We start from the raw sequence: 25,222 nt of genomic DNA, 5'->3' as shown, positions 1-25,222 counted from the left end.
TAAAAATGACTAATAACTTTATTGTCTTGATGCCGTTTAAATAAATTAAAATCATTCCTCCTAATGTGAATGTGGTGCAGGCTGATAAAGTTCATGTTTCCTTCAAAACAAGCGTATCTGGTTTTTAACTGAATATTTGCTTCTTTTTGGCAGATTGATTAACTGTGAGGTCTCCGTTCCTTGCAGCTGAAATTCAATAATCAACTAACAGACTTCGTCTATAATACAAATACATCCACCCCAAGCACACACAACTCAAAAGAGGGTTTACATCAAAAGTCTACAGCTTTCAGCTTTCTCTCCTCCTGCTCGGTCAGAGGCTCCTGCGCCAGAATTTTACCATGCAGCCGGTGATGTTTCCCGATTCCCAGTTTGGGCAAACCTCGATTCAGGCCCTCCAGCAGGACGCAGGACTTACACAGGGCCTGACTGGAGATGTATCCGCAGCGTGAGCACGTTCCCTGCACTGGCATCTTCACTCCCTCCTTCACGGAGAGCGTCTCCCCGGAGTGGATGACGTCTATGATGGCGCTGGGCCTGACGGACTCCAGGTCTTTGAGGAAAGCGCGAGCGTGACCTCGGTAGGCGTTGGGTGAGTAGATGCATTCAGTGGAGAAGTAATCCAGCTTCTTGAAGTAGGCGTAGAGGACGATTTCTTTCTCGTAGGCGTATTTAAGAGGTTTGCAGCGTGGGATGGCACCGTCTCCTTCACTAGAGGTGCTGATGGCGGTGCAGCGGCGGAGACGAGCGATGTCTCCACGCAGAACGTTCATCAGCACCGTCTCGGCCACATCATCCGCATTGTGACCTGCTCATCAAACAAAACAAACCTCAGTCTACACTTGACAAAATATATATAGTAATGTAGTAATAAACTATAACTGTTTTGATGCTTTAAAATGTATCTTTACCTTATAAATTTGCCCTTAATTTTGTGTTTATGTACTCAGGATGAGTCAGTCACAATAAAGATCATTTGTTGACGTAAACTTTGATGTTTTTGATGTTGACCAGCCACAATATTAGGTACGCCTGTCCAACTGCTTCTTAACGCAAATTTCTAATAATCCAATCACATGGCAGCAGCTCAATGCATTTTGGCATGTAGACATGGTGAAGATGATCTGCTGCAGTTCAAACTGAGCATCAGAATGGAGAAGGAGAAGATTTAAGTGACTGAATGTGGCATGGTTGCTGGTGCCAGACAGGCTGCCTTCATGACAGCTGATTGGTCAGGAGACCGATCTATCATCATTGGGCGACGTATCGCGGGGATATAAAAAGGACATCAATAAAAGCGGAGGAGAGCGCTTTTTCCCTTTCATCTCGTTTTTCGTGTATTTTTCTGTAATGATTATGATTTTTCGTTGTTTTTGCTTAAATTTCGTTTGGGTGAAATAATTTTGAATTACTTTTTCCACTGCGAGAAATTTTGTGATTTTTGTACATTTTTATTTCGATTGATTTGTTTGTTATTTTTTGGCTCCGCTCCTTCCCGACATATTGAGCAAGGTAAGGGGTTATTCGTGAGTTAGAATTGTTTAGTTATATTTCTTTCTTTTGTTTGGCTTCACTATTGTCCCCTTACTCTCGAGTTGAACTAATTTTTGTTTGATGCTTTGTTTGAATTGGCTACTTTATTATATTTTTATTTTTGTAAATATTTCTCTTTTTTGTATATGAGTAATTCCATCGTTATGGATGTAACGTTTGCAATAAAAACTCAAAATATAAATTCGCATAGAAAGTATACGTTAACATGATATTAAAGCATCTGTTTATATTTTGCAAAACAACTAACCACAGAGTTATAGGATCAGCAAAATATCGTTCTGTAAACATTTTTTAGATTTCAAATGTGGAAAATAAAGATGCGTTATGGATGTGACAAAAATAAAAAGTCGAGTTTACAGTCTACAACATATTTTTTGGAAATTCTGTGAATTAAAATGCACAACCCAAAAGAAATAAAGCTAATCAAAAGGAAAAAGAGTTGGCTCACTATAGAACAAACATGATTGATTTTGTTTTGTTTGATATTATTGCATTTAGCTTCGTAATGGACGTGACACTTTTCCGTTATGGATGTGACAGGTGTGAAATTGCCACTTGTGTGACTTTGGTAAATCAAATATAAAAGTTTGAAAACAATGACAGATACATTTTTGAGTATTTCTAAAGTACTGTAAAATACTTCCTTACACAAAAAAATGTAGAAACGGTTAGCTATTTTGGTAAAAATTATAATTTTTTTACATTTGCATGGAATTGCTCATATATTTGGGCATTATTCTGGTTTCACTTGTACATTAAATCTCTTTTGTTGGCAGTTCTGTTGTCAGTGTCTTTTGCTTACACCCTCACATTGTGAAACTACCACACTTTGTAAATGTTATTCCTTATAAGTAAGTTTCGTGAAACAGTTACGACAGATAGTGTGCACTTTGTCTACGACACTAATTCCATTCCTGTATCCCACTGGAAAACTAAAATGTTCCCACACAGGCAACTTAGGGTGCTTTCACACCTGTGAATCGATTCAGTTGTTCCGAAACAGAGATTAAAATTGTTACATTGTTGCTCTTTGCTCTTGCATCCTGCTAAGCTGTCTGGAGAGGTGGTGGTTTAGTGGTGATTGACAGGGTGCGCGCGTGACGTGTCTGAGGAGAGATGCGGTGGGGAGGGGTGAGAAGGGTGTGCGACGATGCCTATTTGAGGACCGGGAGGGAGACGCGAGATTACCGGGAGATCATCACTCGTTTGCGGGCATCCCGAGACTCGCAAAACTTCCCGCCATACTCATAATTCTCTCTTCATATAGCCGTAAGCCTATTACATATCCATAAAACACTGTGATATAACTGCGCTCGGATCGGATCACTTTCTCACTGCAAATCGAACCGCTCCAGGGTTCGTTTCAATCGAGCCGAGATTTCTTCCCGCCATGGCTGAACAGCGCTTCATTTCTAAAGCCCTTTCTGTTGAGCAGGTGAAAAGTCACCAATCATAAGACCTCGCCTGTCAGCGCTCAAAAAGCAGGCGGGATAATATAGACATTAGTTTTTAGCTGTAAATGTCTATCATGTCTTCTGTGCATGAGTTTTGTTTGATACATTCAGAAAGTGTGTTTTCTTTGAGCAGGTCAAATTAAAGTTACGGTTCATATATCTGACTGCTGTATTAAAGAACAACATTGTATTACAAAAAAACCTTTAACTGTCACACCAAGACAAAAGCAATAGAATTATTTTTGATTGCATTTCTCCTAATGTCGCTAATTTAACACAATCAATGCATTTTTTTTAACACATCCTATAATTTCTAAAATATCAGCCTCTACCAAATGGTTAAAATGTTGGCTTATGGTAAAAGTACCAGAATTAAAAAATATACTACAGAAAATATGAACTGTAAGATAAATTTAATTATAAACAATCAAAATAAATTTTGAACTAAATCATAGCCATAAGCCATAAAATATTTCAGATTTTCATTTAACACAGTAATATACACATTTTCCTGTTTTTTTTTTTTTTTTTTTTTTTTTACAACAAAATCAAAATCAAGTGAATTAGTGCAACAGGATTTAGTTTGCTTGTTTAGTTTAGTTTCACGAGTGCTTCCAGAAGACAGAACTCCTGTTTATTGTGATATTAACCAATCAAACTTCAAAACTCCCAAAGTGTGAGTGTGTGTTTGTGTGTGTGTGAGTGAGAGTGAATAATGTGTGTAAGAGAGAAACAGTGTGATTGTACCTGTGTGTGCGTCTGTGTGTGTAAGAGAGAGTGTAACAGAGAGTGTATGAGAGTGTAAAAGAGTGTATTTATATGTGTTTGTGTATAACAACATCGGTATTACACAGATGTTATGAGGAGATGGTGAATTATGTGGACATTATTTATAAAATTCAATCACACTATATGTTTTTTTATTTTCAGAAAGTAAAACTACACATATTTTCCTGTAAGGGTTGGATTTAGAGGTTGGATTTGGGATTAGAGCAATCGAATGTACAGTTTGTAGAGTATAAAAACAATTGTAACCTATGTAATGTCCCCACAATTCACAAAAATGTGTGTGTGTGTGTGTGTGTGTGTGTGTGTGTGTGTGTGTGTGTGTGTGTGTGTGTGTGTGTGTGTGTGAGAGAGTGTATGAATGTGTGAGAGTGTACATTTAGGTGTGTGGAGGGCAGTGTACGTGTGTGTGTGAGTGAGAGAGAATGTATGTATGCGAGTGAACATGCTGAATATTCTCATCAGTGAAGGGATTTTCTGGTAAAAGGGCCTGACGTTGTCAGTTCTTGTACCATAGAAACTATTTACAAAGAAAAACAGTATCATAAGCCATGTTTCTTTTCATTCTGCTTAATCAAGTGCCCCAAAAAAGATATTTAAAATAAACAAAACAATATGATGTCTTTTGACTTTGACTTTCTTTAATAACTACATTACACAATACTTGTACTTTTACTTTCAGTACTTGAGTAGTAAATTTTGAAATAAACTACTTGCAATACTTAAGTACAAAAAATGTTGAATACTTTAGTACTTCCACTTAAGTATGGTGCTTAAAGAGCACTTCTACTTCTACTCAAGTCAATTTTTGATAGAGTACTTGTACTTTTACTTAAGTATGGGTCTCTAGTACTTTATACATCACTGGTAATATCGTTACACCCCTACAACATAAAATAAAATGCACTATATTAGCCCATAATGCAACAGTGCAGCTGTTTTTAAAGAACATCTAAAAACATACTTGACACTGGAAAACGCAGTCATACGTAGGCTCACATAGACAGAAACCAGGGCATTTAGTCATGTAACCCACCTGTGCATATCTTATCGACGTTCAGCATCATGGCTCCTCTGTCCAGCGCCTGTCTGCGAAACACACCGCAGAACGTGCAGTTATTCTTCAAGCCCACCTGCTTCACAATGGCATCCATAGTCCATCCATAGAGCTCTTCATAAGACACGATCTTCAGCGGCAGCTCGTACTGCTGCTGGTTCCTCTTTACCGTCTCCAGAGAATCGTCTCTATAACCCGTGATGCCCTCGTCCACTGACAACAGCAGAAGCTTCAGGCCGTAATCATAGCGTTCGTTCAGCAACTTCATCACATGGGCCAGAACTGTGGAGTCTTTTCCACCTGACGCCCCGATGGCCACAGTCTCTCCACGATTAAAGAGTCCGGCGGACGTGATGGTTTGATGGATCTCCTCCTCAAAAGCCCAGAAGAAGCAGTCTTTACAGAGAGAGTGACCAGTCTTGGGCCGTTTCAGCACGGCACGTTTCTGCTCACAGTTACTGCATTGGACTGGCATGATGACAAACTGCAAAACAGTTCACAGGAGGATTTTCTGCATTAATAATACATACAATAATAGTAACTTTATCTGAGGTTCACAATTTTAGGTGCACCAAATATGATTCTCCTGGTGTGAGGGCACTTTTGTATACTGACTAAATCTATTCTGTGGTTAATGAATACAATAATTATGATATAAAAAAAATAAAAAGTGACTAAAATAAATTTTGCACTATTTTGTTTTTTTTCTACTTACTTACTATAATAAAGTTTAGTTTAATTGCTTTAATTACCAATGACTGATCTGAATATTTTGTTAATAAATATTATAAAGGTTGTAATAAATGTCAAGTTTTCCCATTTTAATAAAACAATAAATAAACAAAATATTAAATCTACTTTTAATTACCTTAATAACTAATGACTGACTAAATCTATTCTGTGGTAAATGAATACAAGAATTATTGTATAAAAATAGTAAAAGTAACTAAAATAAATTAAAATATAAAAATATATTTATTTAATAAAGGAAGGGAAATATGCATTTTAGCACCACTTTGTTTTTTTTACAAACTATAATAAAGTTAGATATTCTGTTTAATTGTTTTATTCACTAATGACTGATCTGCCTGTTTTTTTAATACATATAAAAATGTTGACAAGATTTTAATTTTGATAAAACAATAAATAAACAAAATTATGAAATAAAAGTAACTTTATACGAGGACGTTTAAAAAACTTTTAGGTGCCCCAAATAGGATTCTCCTGTCAGGGCACTTTTGAATTATTAAATTAGAATATGTTTATTAAAAAAGGAAAGGAAAAAAAATGTATATTAATGTTGGCACCACTTTTTTCTACTTACTATAATGTTAGAGATTCTGTTAGTTTAATTACTTTAGTGAATCGCTAATGACTGATCTGCCTGTTTTGTTAATAACTATTAAAAATGTTGCAATAAATGTTGACAAAAGTTTTTAATAAAAAATAAAAAATAAATACACAAAATAGTTAAATACAATTAACTTCATATAAGGAGGTTCAAAACTTTAAGGTGCCCCGAATATGATTGTCCTGGTGTGAGGGCACTATTGCATACAGAGCACATATATTCTGTCATGAATTTATATTTTAATTAAGGTTAAATAATAAAATAAAAATTATACATACATACACACATAAATATGTACATACAGTACATACATACATAAATATGTACATACATACATACATACACATAAATATGTGAAATATTCACCGCTTTTTACAATAGTTATTCTAATTAAGTTATTCTTTAATAGCTTTAATCACTAAATACATATCTGCCTATTTAGTGTATACAAAGTTACTAAATCATTTAAATTAAATTTTACAAAATCATTTTTTCATCTCAATAAAATAATTGAACAAATATTTTCATTATGCATTTCTATTTATTCATTGATTTTGTCACTAGTGGCTGACCATTTCTTCTGTACAAAATGGTTCAAGTGTCAAGAAAAAAGCTTTACAGTTTTAAAGCACATTCATTTTATATATTAACAACATAAAACTACATAGCTAAAACATATTTTAAAACCATATTTACATAACATTATTGTGTTCAGACGCAGATTCTAGTCAGAAAAAAATAAAAAATATAAAATTGTAAAACATTACTACAACAAATTGTTGGATAATAAATATTTTTTGTATTATTTGAATACAACTTTTATTTAAACGTTTGTTTAATTCTCGTCTTCAATAACAATTATTGCATTCTGTGCATCTGTGTCCAAGTAATTACAAGCCAAATCAGCCTCATGTATTTTAGATGAAGATGTTTACCATGGTACTTTGAGTATGAGGCCTGAAATCACATTTATGTATGACTTGAAAACAATATCCTGTAAGCACTATATATTTGACTGTAAACAATGTTGTACTTTAATAGTCATTAGCTGCTAATATGATTCCACTATTTAGAATTGACAAACAATAATTTTCTGAAATTATTGATATTAATGGAAAAGTCCGGATTTGTGAACATAAAACCAACTTTCATCATTTAGTTTAAGTGCTTCAGTTTATTATAGCTAAACAGATTAATGTGTGAAATAACATAAGAAAAATGCCAGAAACTGTAAACGAGTTCAGAAATTCAAAGTATAGTAACAACGCAAACATAATTAGACATTGAGAAATAAATCGAGAGGTAAAATATACAGTTATTAGTGTATGAACAACGGACAAACCTGGAGAAGTTCCTGATGTGCACGTCAATTCATTTAAACAGGGATGGAAACGTAAACACTGACGTGTTTAAGAAATAAAACGCTAACCTAGAGCTATAAAACACATAGCTCAAGGGTTTAACGACAAATTAAAACACATGATGTGAATTTAAAATACATTTAATCACGAACATCTCTGGCTATATTACTAAACACGTTTTTTCAAGCACGTCACTGACGTGACACACATCACAAACGTGACTTCCTGTTTGAGCCCGTTTGAGTTCCCGCGCCCTCTTGTGTGCTGGCGAGTATAAATGTTACGTTTATTTATTTATTTGTAAGCATTATGCTTGTGTGGTAGCAGTAAAGCATTTTAAACGTATTCTTCATTAAGTGTACAACATGATTACATGTATAAATATGTTGTTAAGTCAACTGCTAGCATTCTTATCATTGACTAGCATTTAGTTTTGGAACTGTAGGCTAATTTACTTTTGTCCAGATGATACATTAACCCACAGGTGTCAAACTCAGTTCCAAAAGGGCCGCAGCTCTGCACAGTTTAGTTCCAACCCTAATTAAACACACCTGATCAAACTAATTGAGTCCTTCAGGCTTGTTTGAAACCTACAGGTAAGTGTGTTGGAGCAGGGTTGGAACTAAACTGTGCAGGGCTGCGGCCCTCCAGGAATTGAGTTTGACACCCCTGCAATAACCCATTCAGACCAGAATTATGTTCAGTTTCTAAAAAATTGTAAAAGTATGTTTTCACAGTTCTTGCGGCTCCAATAAATGAGACCAAATTATAATAATAACAACAATTTAACACCCTTTAAGTATAAATATTATTTGTCGATTTCAATGGACATCAGGACAGAACAGTTGTACTTAGCGAACATTACACCAACATAAAATACAAAAAACATACATAATTGCTGGTATTATCTTGAAATTTATTTTCAAAATCACAAACATTACCATTGTAACTTTAATTTTGAGGTTTTTGTTGTATAGACACACCTTGTTTATAACAAACTTTATCACCATCTTCCTCATTACTTCACGTAATGTCCACATCTGAGATGTTTCCATCGGCTATATGCTCAACAACTTTAGGATCTTGAACCCACTGTACATCAGGCATATTTCAAAAGATCCTGATCTAAAGCTTGCAATGTTACAAACGTTTTTAAACTTTAATAAGTTCAATCCTTCTTCTTTACATACAATCTATGAAATATTGGCAAAGATATCAAAAAATCTGAATAAAAACATTGTAAATGTGGTTTACATCTGTGTCTGGAGTGAAATGATGCCATGCTGCTTTCCATTCATTCGTTTATTTTATTTTCGGCTTAGTCCCTTTATTAATCTGGGGTGGCCACAGCGGAATGAACCGGCAACTTATCCAGCATATGTTTTACACAAGAGATGCCCTTCCAGCTGCAACCCAGTACTGGGAAACACCCATGCACTCTCATTTACACACATACACATACACTACAGCCAATTTAGCTTATCCAATTCGCTTATAGCGCAGGTCTATGGACTGTGGGGGAAACCGGAGCTACAGCAGGAAACCCACACCAACACGGGGAGAACATGCCAACTCTACACAGAAATGCCAACTGACCCAGCTGAGGCTCAAACCAGCAACCTTCTTGCTATGAGGCGACAGCGCTAACCACTGCACCACCGTACTGTCCTGCTGCTTTTCAGTGTAGTGGATTTTTTCAATTGCAACATGTCGAGTTTTACCGCCATTTGATTGGATGACAATCGTCCACTCTCATGGACTGCAGGCTTTAAATTAGATTAAATGCTCAGGAACCACAAAAACATGGCCTGACATGTGATGTCCATTGTAATGGACACAGGGTCCGAAGGGTTTAAGTGTACAACACGATAAGATAACACATATAAATATGTTATTAGGTCAAATGCTAACACTCGGCATAGACTAGCATTAGTTTTAAAACGGTACTTTACATTTGTCTAGATCAGGGGTGTCCTGGAGGGCCGGTGTCCTGGATATTTTAGTTCCAACCCCAATTAAACACACCTGAACCAGCTAATCAAGCTCTTTCTAGGTATAGAAACTTCCAGGGAGGTGTGTTGAAGGAAGTTGGAGCTAAACTATGCAGGACACCGGCCCTCCAGGACCGAGTTTGGACATCCCTGGTCTAGATGATAAATTAGGCAGCAATTATTAGTTCATTTTGGGGTGAGGCAGGGGCGCAGTAGGTAGTGCTGTCGCCTCACAGCAAGAAGGTTGCTGGGTCGCTGGTTCGAACCTCGGCTCAGTTGGCGTTTCTGTGTGGAGTTTGCATGTTCTCCCTGCGTTTGCGTGGGTTTCCTCCGGGTGCTTCGGTTTCCCCCACCATCCAAAGACATGCGGTACAGGTGAATTAAGTAGGCTAAATTGTCCATAGTGTGTGTGTGAATGTGTGTGTGGATGTTTCCCAGAGATGGGTTGCAGCTGGAAGGGCATCCCCTGCGTAAAAACTTGCTGGATAAGTTGGCGGTTCATTCCGCTGTGGCGACCCCGAATTAATATAGGGACTTTAATAAAGGGAATTAATTAATTCATTTTCTTTTTGGCTTAGTTCCTTTATTAATCAGGGGTCGCCACAGAGGAATGAACCGCCAACTTATTCAGCATATGTTTTATTCCAGCTGGGGAACACCCATCCACACACATACACCACCTTCAATTTAGTTTATTCGATTCCACTAAATGTGTTTGAACTGTGGGGGAAATCGGAGCACCCGGAGGAAACCCAAAGCAACATAGGGAGAACATGCAATCTCCACACAGAAATGCCAACTGGAGCCAGTTGGGAATCAAACCAGCAACCTTCTTGCTGTGAGGCAATCGTACTACCCACTGCACCACCCCCAATTATTAAATATCATTCATTCACTCATTTTCTTGTCGGCTTAGTCCCTTTATTAATCCGGGGTCGCCACACCGAAATGAACCGCTTTTACGCAGAAAGTTTTTTATGCAGCGGATGCCCTTCCAGCCGCTACCCATCTCTGGGAAACATCCACACACACATGCACACACACTCTCATACACTACGGACAATTTAGCCTACCCAATTCACCTGTACCGCATGTCTTTGGACTGTGGAGAACACCGAAGCACCCGGAAGAAAACCCAAGCGAAGGCAGGGAGAACATGCAAACTCCACACAGAAACACCAACTGAGCCGAGGTTCGAACCAGTGACCCAGCGACCTTCTTGCTGTGAGGCAACAGCACTACCTACTGCACCATTGCCTCGCCCATTATTAAATATAATTGTTAAATATTATGACACTTATGAATATTACCAGTAAGTACTATAAACAACATAGCTAAACTGTGGTTAGCCTATTAGATCATTTGTAGTAGCAGCTGTAGTAAAAACATGGTTAATCTTTATGAGGCGATAGACTGGTAATATTAATAGACTATCACTAATAGTATGCGTGTGTATCTTCATTCATTCATTCATTCATTTTCTTTTCGGCTTAGTCCCTTCAACAATCCTGGGTCACCACAATGGAATGAACTGCCAGCTTATCCAGCATACGTGTTACCCAGCGGATGCCCTTCCAGCTGCAACCCATCACTGGGAAACATGCACACACACTCAATTACACTTTTACACTATGGCCAATTTTTTGCATACCCAATTCACCTGTACCACATGTCTTTGGACTTGTGGGGGAGACCGGAGCACCCAGAAAGAACCAACGCCAACACCGGGAGAAAACGCAAACTCCTGTGTATCTTTATCTTAAGTAACTTTTGTAAATATTTAGTTAAGGTCACAGGTTTGATTCAGTTGGCATGTCTGTGTGGAGTTTGCATGCTCTCCCCATATTGACGTGGGTTTTCTCTGGGTGCTCCGGTTTCCCCCACAGTCCAAACACATGCGCTATAGGTGAGTTGAAGAAACTAAATTGGTGTGTGAATGAGTGTGTATGGGTGTTTCCCAGTACTGGGTTGCAGCTGAAAGGGCATCTGCTGCATAAAACATAGGCTAGAATAGTTGACGGTTCATTCCGCTGTGGCAGACCCTAATAAATAAGGGATTAAGCCGAAGGAAAACAAATGAATAAACAAAAACAACAACAGAAGATTGAAATATATGTTTAAAACATCTCTATCCCAACAGTAAATGAACTTGCAGATTAAATAATACACCATACAAACTCAAAACTGCAAGTAAATTCACAAATAATCACAAAGATGTGGTATGCATAACACGTTATATTAAATATTAAGTTTTAAAAAAACTTACACATTTGGTTTCTCTTTTAAAACGCACTCCAAATACCATTTCATTAACACCTTTGTAACAAACTCCAAATATATAAAAGTGACGTCAATTGAAATACCAGTCATAGAGATCATGAGCTTCTTTATATTCCCTGTGTCGTGCTATATAATCACAGGCAGTGCAAATGGGCAGGATGAACTCTTGGGTTTGCTCTATTAAATGAGGAGTTGGAGTGAGACGTTTCCTCCAGTCAAAGTATCTGTGATATGCAATGTCATTTTTATTTAGCATATACAAATATCGTGCTAGAGACCTGACACTTAGGAAGTCATTCACATGAATAAAGGCGTCTCCAGGAATGAAGTTTTCATAGTTTTTCCTTGGAGGACCCAAAACCACAGGAACAGTTCCTACAGCAAGAGGACCATTGATCTTCTCAGTGATGTAGTCCTTGTGGATGGAGTTCTCAAAGGAGAGGTAAAATTTGCAGCTAGCGAGGGTAGGATAGTAGTCCTTATAGTCTAGATATGTTGAATAAGCCTTCCCGAAAAGGTGTACATGGATGTATCGGCTTAATTCCCGATAAATCCTGTTCCTTGCGCTGACACCTGTTAATGGGGAATTGTTACTCACAATCCAACAAACTAGTTTGTCCTTTTTGGGAATGACAAAATCATCGGCTGGTTTCTTCCTGGTTTTCAATCTCATCCGTACTGGAATATCAGCATCTTGTCTGTAGCTGAGAGTGTGGTTGAACAGGTTTTCCAGACCGGGGATTATTTTAGTGTTGGTCGGCGATTCTAAATGTAACCAGATCCACTTCTGGAACAGAGGACGAGGCGATGGAGGAAGGTTGGACAAATCCAAGCTGATGTTCCTGTGATAAACTATGACGGCGTCGGAATTGTTGTAGAGCGATCGGTCATCCGTCAGCTGACAACTATTAATGTTGAAAAATTTTTTGCAGTCGCTAAATTCAAACACGTAATTTTCAGGCCAAACCCACAGCAGAAGGAGAGGTTTGTCTTCTGCCGCGTTAGAAAAAGAGTTCAGGCTGTTGGCGGAGTATTGCTTCAGACAACTTGAAAGTGAGAACCAGGAAAACATGACGGTCAAAAAAACAACACCTACAAGTGCCAACATTACACCCAGATGACAGAGCGAGGAGCCATTTGTGCTTGGCATTATCTAGAAAGAATGATGAAAAGGATCAGCCTCACCCCCATGAATAACAATCAGTGCCTTTGCATTCTCTAAGATACAAAATCTTTAACGTCAATGGAAAGTTTCAATCATTCAAATTGTTATTTATAGTAAAGAATAGAGATTCTTCAGATTCACAACATACAGCATTCTTCAGAACAAACATATCCTCGTACAGCTTGTTCTATATTAGAGACAATAGGTAGTTGAAATTACCTCTAATAATGCTGAGATGTCATAACCCAACACTGAGTAAAACATGGATCAATCCAAGGCTAATTTGTTTTTTATTAAATTGTAATCACACTTTTTTTATCCAGCAGTTGTATTGATCCATATTTGACCCAGCACTAAGTTACGGACAATTAACAATTAGCATTTATTTAATTAATTGTGCTTTAAACCCACATGAAAAAATACTACAGTAATCCTTAGTAAGTACCAAACCATAATGTAGTGAAGTGTATTACAATCAGTATATTTTTTTAGAATATTCATAAAAGTGAATACTACAGAATAGCATATTATTACTTACCGTGAGCTGGTAAAATGTAATAGGCTAATTATTACAGTAGTATTTTGGTGTATATGTATGAAGTTTAGATGCAAAAAACATCTATGCCAAAGTGCCATCTGTAATCTTCTTCTACACTGAGCATCTTTGTCAGCCTCTTATGTTTATGTTCAGTTATTTCATGTTACAAGCAATGAAAATAACCTATTCTTTGCCATAAAAGTAAAATTACTGACTCAAAACATAAGAGAATGAGAAAAACGCTAATATTAAAAGAAAATTTCACATGGCGTCTGAACCCTTCATATATATATAACGAAATGAGCATCCCTAATATATATATATATATATATATATATATATATTAGGGATGCTCATTTCGGTTAATTTTGCAAACAGACAACCGGCGCTCATTAACCAAAAATTAACTGTTAACTGGTCAGATTAATATTAAATCATCATTTAATTTAAAAAGAATACACATTTCAGAAAGTTTTGTTTCTCCAATTGTTCAAATAAACAGAAGTGTGTATGACATGAATCCTGGACAGAGGCAAATAAGCATCAGCGCTGGTTTGGCAACAACTCTGACTGACTGACCAGCAATATTTTTCTTTCATTATACTTCCAAGGCAAAATATATCTGTAGGTACGTGTGGTTGTATGTGTTACCATGCTGCGAGTAACAATAATGTGTTGCACATTTATGCAGCAAAATAATATTTTTTAATCGTTAAAGTAAGACCATTAATCGGTTAAAAACACACCCTTTCCGTTAACGGTGAATTGGTTATTATGAGCATCCCTAATATATATATATATATATATATATATATATATATATATATATATATATATATATATATATATATATATATATATATATATATATATATAGGGGCTGTAGTAATACACAATCTACAATAAAATTATTTATACCCAAACTGTACAAAGTTTATACTCAACGGCCACTTTATTAGGTACACCTGCCTGACTACTCGTTATCGCAATCGTTTTTTCCCCTTTATTTTTATGCCAGAACAAACTACATTGTTTTTTTATACATATAAAAACCCACTTCAACAAACCCTAAATACACTGCCTGAAGAAAGATAGTAAAAAGGTAATTATAAAAACAATTAAAATTGAATAAAATTAAATAAAAGAAAAATAAATAAATAAATAAATAAATAAATAATAAAAACATAGATAAATAAAGTGACAACAGTAATGGGTGATACGATCAGGGATAATGCTGTGCTATCTTACAATGGTAGGTTAACATGGAAGAAGCTTGAGGTTCTGGACAGAGAAAGAAAATACAAAAAGATCACAAAAAAAAATTCCAGTTACATACAAGACCGTCACATTATTCCCCAGGAAGTACACTTATAGCAGAGAAATATGATAGCAAGGGTTGTTATCGCAAATTTCTAATCGGCCAATCACGCACAACCATCTCTGGAGACCATCAAGAGAATGGTCCAAAAAAAAGAGAAAACATCCAGTGAGCGGCAGTTGTGTGGGCGCAAATGCCTTGTAGATGCCAGAGGAGAATAGAAAGATTGGTTCCAGCTGACCATGTCTATCCCTTTATAACCACAGTGTACCCATCCTCTGATGTCTACCTTGCAACATGATAACGCAGTAAGGTACTAAGGTAGTAGGTTGTACCTAATAAAGTGGCCAGTGTGTGTGTGTTTGTGTGTGTGTGTGTGTGTGTTTGTGTGTATACATACAGCATATAGGGCAAAGCAGTGACGCAGTAGGTAGTGCTGTCGCCTCACAGCAAGAAGGTCGCTGTGTCGCTGGTTTGAGCCTTGCCTCAGTTGGCGTTTCTGTGTGGAGTTTGCATGTTCTCTCTCATTCATGGATGCATGAATATATATATATATATATATATATATATATATATATATATATATATATATGCGTGTGTGTGTGTGTGTGTGTGTGTGTGTGTGTGTGTGTGTATTTAGGGGCTTAACTAGGTTAATTAGGCAAGTCATTGTTTAACAATGGTTTTGTTCTGTAGCATATAATATTGCTTGTAATATTGACCTTAAAATAAAATTTAAAAAACTGCTTGTTATTCTGGCTGAAATAAATTAAAATAAAACTTTCTTCAGAAAAAAAAATATTATAGGAAATATTGTGAAAATATCCTTGCTCCATTAAATATCACTTGTGAATTACGCAAAAAATAATAAATATTTTACAGTATAGCTAATAATTTTGTCCTCAAAATACATGTTTTGTTATAGTTTATGTATTACCACAGCAGCCAGAGAATTTCCACAACAGATTAATCAGAAGTCTAATATTGGCTCTACATTAGTGTTTTAGTCCTTGATAAACTGACATGCGCAGCTTTGTCGTGTACTTACGTGCTACAGAAGCTCATGCGATGTATTTATAAATACGGAAGTATAATAGTGAAGTCATGATGAATCGGAAATTACCCTCAGTAATAAACTTCTGCTCGTCCACAGCTTCATGTTAGCGCTTTTCTCCTCCGGCACATCCGCTTTGTTTCAGATGACACGACTCAGAGTACAGGCTCGCTGTTGCTTCCTTGTTCAAACTTTGCGCTGTCTGATCAAAAATGTAAGCATGAACGTCACAGATTAAGATCATCTTGAGTTTTCATGGCACAATGAAACGACAAATCAAGTTGGACGGCTTCTGCGGAAGAATAGAGTCGGTCAGGTGTGAAAGACACACGCAGCGCGGCTGACCAATAGTCGGCGCTTGTAAACCTCCCACACACACGCACGCACACTCAAAATAATAAAAGCTCGGTATATGATGAGGAAATAAGAACAAGAAACTGTATTTGTGTTGTATATTTCTATGATAAAGTATCAGACACATGTAAATGCATCACTGAAAAAAATGATTAATTGGATTTGCTACATTTTTTTTTAAATAGTGGTTGTAAATAATTAATTCATTCAGTCATTCATTTGATTTTCGGCTTAGTCCCTTTATTATTCCGGGGTCGCCACAGCTGAATGAACCGCCAATAGCGGATGCCCTTCCAGCCGCAACCTATCTCTGGGAAACATCCACACACACTAATTTAAATACTTTATATGGGCTGAATTTAAACAAACAAATAGAGTTGAGCATTAATTAGTTTTAACTTGTTGTTTAAATTCAGTCCATGTAAATTATTTGCAACCACTATATCTTATAATATAATTGTGAATTCAATTGATAGTTTATTTATACACACACACATTCACCGGCCACTTTATTAGGTACACCTTACTTAAACCGGGTTAAACGTTTTTAAAAATTCATCAGAGATTTTGCTCCATATTGACATGATAGCATCACACAATTGCTGCAGATTTGTCGGCTGCACATCCATGATGCCAATCTCCCGTTCCACCACATCCCTAAAGGTGCTCTATTAGATTGAGATCTGGTGACTGTGGAGGCCATTTGAGTACAGTGAACTCATTGTCATATTCAAGAAACCAGTCTGAGATGATTCACGGTTTATGATTTGGGGCGCTATCCTGCTGGAAGTAGCCATCAGAAGATGGGGACACTGTGGTCATAAAGGGATGGACATAGTCAGGAACAATACTCAGGTAGGCTGTTGACACGATGCTCAATTGGTACTAATGGACCCAAAGTGTGCCAAGAAAATATCCCCTCACCATTACACCAGCAGCCTGAACCGTTGATACAAGGCAGGATGGATCCATGCTTTCATGTTGTTGACGTCAAATTCTGACCCGACCATCTGAATGTGTCAGCAGAAATGGAGACTCATCAGAGCAGGCAACGTTTCTCCAATCTTCTATTGTCAATTTTGGTGAGCCTGTGTGAATTGTAGCCTCAGTTTCCTGTTCTTAGCTGACAGGAGTGGCACCTGGTGTGGTCTTCTGCTGCTGTAGCCCATCTGCCTCAAGGTTGGACATGTTGTGTGTTCAGAGATGCTCTTCTGCAGACAGGCGCGTGCAGAGACCGTCCAAAGGGCATGTGCAAGATAAATTTTTTGAAGAGCAGGAGCGGGGGGGGGGGGGGGGGGGGGGGTGTTGTTGTTGAGCGCGTACTTAGGAGCAGTGTTGTCGCGCGCGTACTGCAAAGCTGGGGAGGGGGGTTGAGCGCGTACTCAAGAGCAGTGTTGTCGTGCGCCTACCAAAGGGCGGGACGGAGGGTGTGTCGCGTCGCGGGGGCACTTTTGATCATTTTAGGAGGGCACTTTCTATCCAAACTAAAAAGGGCATGTGCACTGTACAGGAGGTTGAGCCCTATGTGTGCATGTGCCTGCTGCAGACCTCGGTTGTAACTAGTGGTTATTTGACTTACTGTTGCCTTTCTATCAGCTGGAACCAGTCTGGCTACTCTCCTCTGACCTCAGGCATCAACAAGACATTTTCGCCCACAGAACTGCCGCTCACTAAATATTTTCTATTTTTTTAGACCTTTCTCTGTAAACCCTAGAGATGGTTGTGTGTGAAAATCCCAGTAGATCAGCAATTTCTGAAATACTCAGACCAACCTGTCTGGCACCAACAACCATGCCACGTTCAGTCGCTTAAATCACCTTTCTTCCCCATTCTGATGCTCAGTTTGAACTGCAGCAGATCGTCTTCACCATGTCTACATGCCTAAATGAATCGGGTTGCTGCCATGTGATTGGCTACTTAGAAATTTACATTAACAAGCAGTTGGACGGGTATACCAAATAAAGTGGCCAGTGAGTGTCTATATAAATGCATATAGGCTAATTTATGATAGTTTACTATTATAAATTCTATGCAGTTATTTGTACACGATAGTAATAGTTATATATGATAGAAAATCATATATGCAAAGTACATACTATCCCTATATTTCCCATATATTAGGCAGGTGGTTTCATATATCATATCAGGGCCATAGACCGACAATTGAAAGGAGTTCTTTAAAAACAGTAAAGATTTTTGTAGTTATTTCTACATTTTGTGTTCATGACATTTAAATACTGGATTTTTAAAAACATTTTATGCATTAAATTGTGGTGAGGGTGGCGCAGTCGGTAGCGCTGTCACCTCACAGCAAGAAGGTCACTGGTTCGAACCTCGGCTGGTTCAGTTGGCGATTCTGTTTGAAATTTGCATGTTCTCCCCATGTTGGCGTGGGTTTTCTCCAGGTGGTTCCCCCCACAAGTTCAAACACACGGGCTTTAGGGGATTTTGGTAAATTAGATTGTTTGTAGTGTATGTGTGTGAATGAGAATGTATGGGTGTTTCCCAGTGATGGGTTGCAGCTGGAAGGGCATCCATTGTACAAAACATTCGCTGGATAAGTTGGCGGTTCATTCCGCTGTGGCGACCCCAGATTAATAAAGGCATTAAGCCGAAAAGAAAATGAATGAATGCATTATTTGTGGTGAATTTGCAGGTTGTGATGCATCAAAAATATTTACTGCAATATAATTGTTTGCAGGCGACGCAGTGGAGCAGTAGGTAGTGCTGTCGCCTCACAGCAAGAAGGTCGCTGGTTCGAGCCTTGGCTGGCTCAGTTGGCGTTTCTTTGTGGAGTTTGCATGTTCTCCCTGCGTTCGCGTGGGTTTCCTCTGGGTGCTCCGTTTTCCCCCACAGTACAAAGACATGCAGCTCAGGTGAATTGGTAAGGCAAAATTGTCCGTATTGTATGAGTGTGTGTGAATAAATGTGTGAGGATGTTTCCCAGAGACGGGTTGCGGCTGAAAGGGCATCCGCTGCGTAAAATATGTGCTGGATAAGTTAGCGGTTCATTCCGCTGTGGCGACACCGGATTAATAAAGGGACTAAGCTGAAAAGAAATAAATGAATGAATTATTGTTTGCCAAACTTTATTATTATTATTATTAGGGTATTTATTTACACATGCGTATTTAAACTGAGATTTATAATATTATGAAATTATAATTTTAAATAAAATAAAAAATAGCCCAATAAATAACTATGAAATCTTGGGGGATAATACTAATGATTTATAAAATGGGACAAATGAGGTCCTTTTTAAAAAAAAAACTGACAAAAAATTATAAAGAAATATGAAATGTTGGAGGAAAGTATTGTTGATTCATTAAATGGGACAAGTGAGGTGCCTTAAAATAAAAATAGACAAATTCTGGACGTTCGGCAGTGGGAATGGCCTGAACCCTGAATCCCAATTTTTAATGCAGGATTCATAAAGTATACTGTATATTCTGTTAGGCCAAAGTGGCTTGTTTAGTGGTCTGTTGATGTTTCCATCTACAGTTGAAGTCAGAATTATTAGCCCCCCCTAAATTATTAGCCCTCTGTTTATTTTTTGTCTCCAATTTTTGTTTAAGGGAGAGAAGATTTTTTTTTAACACATTTCTAAACATAATAGTTTTAGTAACTCATTTCTAATAGCTGTGTTATTTTATCTTTGTCATGATGACAGTAAATAATATTTGACTAGATATTAGTGACGAGATGATCCCAAGGTTTCCATATCCGGGACCAGGCCATATCCTGAGCTGCTGCTGCGCTGATGGTCATGGGGAGTGGAGAACATGAGTCTGATTCCAGCGGAATTCCAGGGACAGACGAGTCTTCGCTGAGGCCATCTTCCAGCCTCCACCACTGTGACTGAAGCTCTGCACAAGACTTTTGGCCAGCGGAGAAATGAAAATGGTCGTGCCCAACTGAGTCTGGTTCTCTCAAGGTTTTTTTTCTTCACTCCCATCAGGTGAAGTTTTTTTTCCCTCTCCGCTGTCGCCACTGGCTCGCATGGTTCAGGATTGGTAGAGCTACACATCGATGAATTTGCTCTTCAGTGTTTGAACCCTCAGTAATGATTTTAAATCACACTGAACTGAGCTAAACTGAACTGAACTTAAACACTAAAAACTGAACCACACTGTTCCAGTTACTATGACCATTTATGTGAAGCTGCTTTGACACAATCTACATTGTAAAAGCGCTATACAAATAAAGCTGAATTAAATTGAATATTTTTCAAGACACTTCTATACAGCTTAAAGTCACGTTTAAAGGCTTAACTAGGTTAATTAAAAAAATATATATAGCTTAAAGGGGCTAATAATATTGTCCTTAAAATGTTTTTTTTTTTTAAATAAAAACTGCTTTTATTCTAGCTGAAATAAAACAAATAAGACTTTCTCCAGAAGAAAAAATATTAACAGAAATGCTGTAAAAACCAATAAGTGAGGTAAGCAGTTGCTTAGGGCCCCAGTAAATATCTAGAGGTATAAATTATATCAATAAACTATATATAATGTTGTTTTCTATCCTATTTTTGATGGTGAGAGTCAAACAAGTAAAAATTTAAGGCAATTAAATATTACTTAATATACAAAATAAACTGTATTAATAATATAATAATATAATGTTATGTAACAATAATATTCTAGAATAAAATATTATTACAGCTGCACAAATTTGTCCCCACTCATGGAGCAGTCCAGCAGTCAAACTTATATAAAAAAATAGATTTTATTTTAAAATCATCATTTAAAATGTAGAGATTTTGTTTGGATAAAACATAGAAAAGAAGTTTGAGTGATACATAAAACAGCTAAATGAATAAAAAATTAAACAAAAGTAGAAGGGGTGCATTTTAGGATTTTGGGCCCCATAGCTGGAATTGCGTAGGGCCTGGATACTTCTTTTCAATTTATGGCATTTTCCTACCCTGGCCTGGCTTATAGGCTTACAGGAAAATCACAACACACCCAACAGCTCACAATACATTTACATATTAATTTATCCTTAAGCGACTCGTCAGGAAGCACAATAGCTTGAAAAAAAAAAAAAAGCAGGCATATTAACAACATACATCATTTACTACTTAAAGGAATAGTTCACCCATTTTTTTATTCTGTCACGGTTTACTAACTTTTTCAAACCTTCTTGAGTTTCTTTCTTCTGCTAAACTCAATAGAAGATATTTTAGAAAACGCTAAAAACCTGTAACCCTTACTTCTCATAGCATTTGTTTTTCCTACTATGGAAGTTAATGGTCACAGGCTTTCAGCTTTCCACAAAATATCTTCTTTTGTGTTCAACAATAGTGGCGTGGCAAGAAGTTCACTGGTTCGAGCCTCAGCTGGGTCAGTTGGCATTTCTGTGAGGAGTTTGCATGTTCTCCCTGTGTTGTAGCCTGGGGGTCTTCTCCGGGTGCTCCCCCAAAGTCCAAACACATGCGAACTGGGTAAGTTAAATTTTCTGTAGTGTATGTGTGTGAATGAGAGTGTATGGGTGTTTCCCAGTACTGGGCTGCAGCTGGAAGGGCATCCGCTGTGTAAAACATATGCAGGATAAGTTGACGGTTCATTCTGCTGTGGCAACTCTTGATTAATAAAGGGACTAAGCCGAAAAGAAAATGAATGAGTGAAGGCATTCAGCAGAATAAAGGCACTCATAATGGTTTGCAACCATTTGAGTAAGAGTATGGAGGACGAAACTTGCAAAAACAATAAATAAAAAAATATGCAAATATATAAATAAATGAGTAAATAAATCCATTAATTCCTGCATAAATAAAACAATAAAATATACAAATAAATAAATGTATATATGAAATCCACAAGTTAAAAAATATTTAATTTATTAATAATTAAACATGCTAATGACACGGTGTCTGTCAATCATCAGAAGCCAGACAAATTTAATGCAAAAAAATGTTCGCTCCATGTTTTGCTACATTTTTCTAATGATCAACCAATGACGGCATAAAGACAGCCTTAAGCTGCAGTCAGGCTCGGATTGGCTTATCGGGAGGACCGGGAGTATTTTTGGCCACGAGGGCCGGTGCTCCAAGCTGCCTGCACTCTGAGCAGTCGCACTTTTTTCATTTATTTATTTATTTGACCCTAGTCTTAACCTTTTTGCAGCCTGCAGGTTAATGATGTCCAATAAAGAAATCTATGAAGTCCGTTTCTTGTCAGTTGTTGACTTTTAATCTTCACAAAGAAATACACAAATGAAAATAAAGTAAACAAAGCATAACCTCAAATTTCATCCATCACGGATGCGGTAAAGAAAACTGTCTTCTAAAGAACTCACTGCCGTCAGACTTGACAGACGCAGTTTTTAAAGAGCCCGCACACAATTTTTAACATATACTACATATCCTCAATGCAAAATGCACAGAATATCCATCTGAACAACACATGAATATTCTAAGTTCTCAAATGCAAACAGTTCAAAACAAAAATATCAATAACTGAAGTGCATCATATAACATTAAATCCAACCAAATGGCTCCTACAATATTTAAATATTGCAGAAAAGGAAATTGTGATGTTTTAAAGAATAGTGGTTGAGTTTTTGGCAAAGCAGTGGCGCAGTAGGTAGTGCTGTCGCCTCAAAGCAAGAAGGTCGGTGGTTCGAACCTTGGCTCAGTTGACGTTTCTGTGTGGAGTTTGCATGTTCTCCCTGCGTTCGCGTGGGTTTCCTCCAGGTGCTCCGGTTTCCCCCACAGTCCAAAGACATGCGGTACAGGTGAATTGGTAAGGCTAAATTGTCCGTATAGTGTATAAGTGTGTGACCCCAGATTAATAAAGGGACTAAGCCAAAAAGAAAAGTAATGTATGTATAAATTAGTTATAAATGGGTTGTTTTTGTTCCAGTCACATACAATGTCTAAATATATATTACATATGGTACTGCTTATATTATTTCACCATCTGTACACTAATAAAAGTGGTGAATGTCCATGTCTGTGGGTGGGGCTGTGTTTTTTTCTCTCATTCGCCGTGCGGTATCAAACATTGCATGAAAAATACACGCTTAGAGCAGATCCTCGAATTAAATATCTCGTTTGTCGCGAGGGGCATGAATGAATTCCCTGAATGAAAGAGCCAAACTGCAGTTAAAGACCACCATTTAATAATTTGGCAAATAATTCGACTTCAGATGTCCATGTAAACACAGTAACTTTTTCCCCTGTGTGTGTGTGTGTGTGTGTGTGTGTGTGTGTGTGTGTGTGTGTGTGTGTGTGTGTGTGTGTGTGTGTGTTTTGACTCTGAAGCTCAGCGGGTGCCCAAATAGACACTCCCTCACCATCCCTCTTTAGTTCCTCCGACACTCCCCCCTAAACAGAGCTGGACACGCCCACTTTTCTGACTTTTTCCAAAGTAGTGGTGTAAAAACACCCTGCTGAAACGAGGGGCTTTCATGGCCCTTTAAGGTAAAGTGCAACAGTGAATGTGTGAAGCTGAAGTCATGCTGTTTTGAGTGGCAACTAATTTGTTTAGATGCAAAATCAGTGGCGTTCTAGACCAGAGTGATGGGGTGGGGGGGGATGGGGGGGGGGGGGGGGGGGGGAGGCACTTGTACTTTTAGGGGGCACACTTTAACATACATCACATACATCATAAGTCACTCTGCAGTCTTCAAAGACAAGATAATTAAATAACCTAAACTCAAAATAATCTTAATTGTTTTTAATAAACAGTTTTAAGCTTACAGTTTTTAATAATAATAAAAAAAATATTTTAAGGTCAGTATTATTAGCCTGCTTAAGAAATATTTACTGTATATTTTTTGATTGTCTACACAACAAACCAGTTATACAATAACTTGACCAGGGGTGGATTGGCCATCTGGCAGTTCTGGCAAATGTCAGAAGGGCCGGACCATTTTTTAAATGTGGGCCGGTCAGTTTTTTTAATTAAATTTTATATTTATTTTATATTTATATGTATTGTTTTTACATGCAGGCAGCTTTTACCTCATGCAAGATGTAAATATTATTATGATGATGATGATAATAATAGTAATAATAATATTAATAAATGTTAAGTATTTAGCCCAATCGGCAACGACTGGCTGGTTTCGAGATGGGTGGACCCAATTAGAGGTTACGCGGACGTAATCGAAATCTGGCAAGAATGTCAAACAAACAGTGAGTGCAAAACAAGCTAATCGTCAGAGATGGGCTGTAAAAAAGAAGAGGCGGTGCCAAAAAGCTCAGAAAAAGCAAAAAAATTTCTCTAATATCAGACGCTACTAAATGCATATAATTAACTGAAATATTTTATGTGTATGGGTGTTTCCCAGTGATGGGTTGCAGCCGGAAGGGCATCTGCTGCGTAAAACATATGCTGGATAAGTTGGCGGTTCCTTGTAGATTTCATTAATATTAATATGTACAATTTATTTAATAAAATTTATTTCCCGATTTTAGTTTTATTTTTGTTTGATTCGAAATTACTTAAAAATGTCTGTAATAAAATCTAATCAGTTTTATTATAAGAATTAGCTATTGTTTTATTTTTTTATAATTTCAAAAAGAGAACATATTAATTAAATCCAACGTGATTAAAATGAGCATTTTTAAATTAGCCAGGGGCACAAGTCAAATGTCAGTCTAACCAAGGAAAGGCTGCCCTAGTCGCCGGATACACCCTTTTTTTAATTAAAAATAATACAATTACATACATAGAGACGAATAATACAAATAATAATAATAAAAAGTGTCCAGAAATACACACAAGGACAAACAAATGCCATGGTAACAAAAAAAACTGATGAAATAAAGTTACACCTTAAAAAGACACAAAGGAAAAATATAAGGATGCAGTTTTTGTTGCTTTTGGATGAAGAGAGTGCTGGATAGTTTCCAAATATTGGTCTAGGTCAATTTTGAACAGATCAAAAAAAGGTTTAGAGTCACTAAACTTCTGTTTGTGAATATGAAACTTCATGCATTTTCTTGTCGGCT

General features: G+C 37.2%; 1 protein-coding gene across 4 annotated transcripts; it reads right to left on the bottom strand.

Annotated features, from left to right (window-relative positions):
• On the bottom strand, window positions 1–16,282 carry ctu1 (cytosolic thiouridylase subunit 1 homolog (S. pombe)). Of its 4 annotated transcripts, none has more exons than XM_005172440.5 (3): window positions 15,979–16,282; window positions 4,831–5,335; window positions 1–808 (listed from the first exon to the last, which is right to left on the bottom strand). In XM_005172440.5, exons 1-3 carry the CDS (start codon window positions 16,012–16,014, stop codon window positions 273–275), a joined length of 1,077 nt encoding a protein of 358 aa, XP_005172497.3. In that variant the 5' UTR covers window positions 16,015–16,282; the 3' UTR covers window positions 1–272.
• Window positions 16,283–25,222: the final 8,940 nt, after the last annotated feature.

This window comes from Danio rerio, chromosome 8 (assembly GCF_049306965.1).
Source record: "Danio rerio strain Tuebingen ecotype United States chromosome 8, GRCz12tu, whole genome shotgun sequence".
In the NCBI taxonomy this organism is placed as follows: Eukaryota; Metazoa; Chordata; class Actinopteri; order Cypriniformes; family Danionidae; genus Danio; species Danio rerio.
This window is presented reverse-complemented; position numbering and strand designations above follow the sequence as displayed.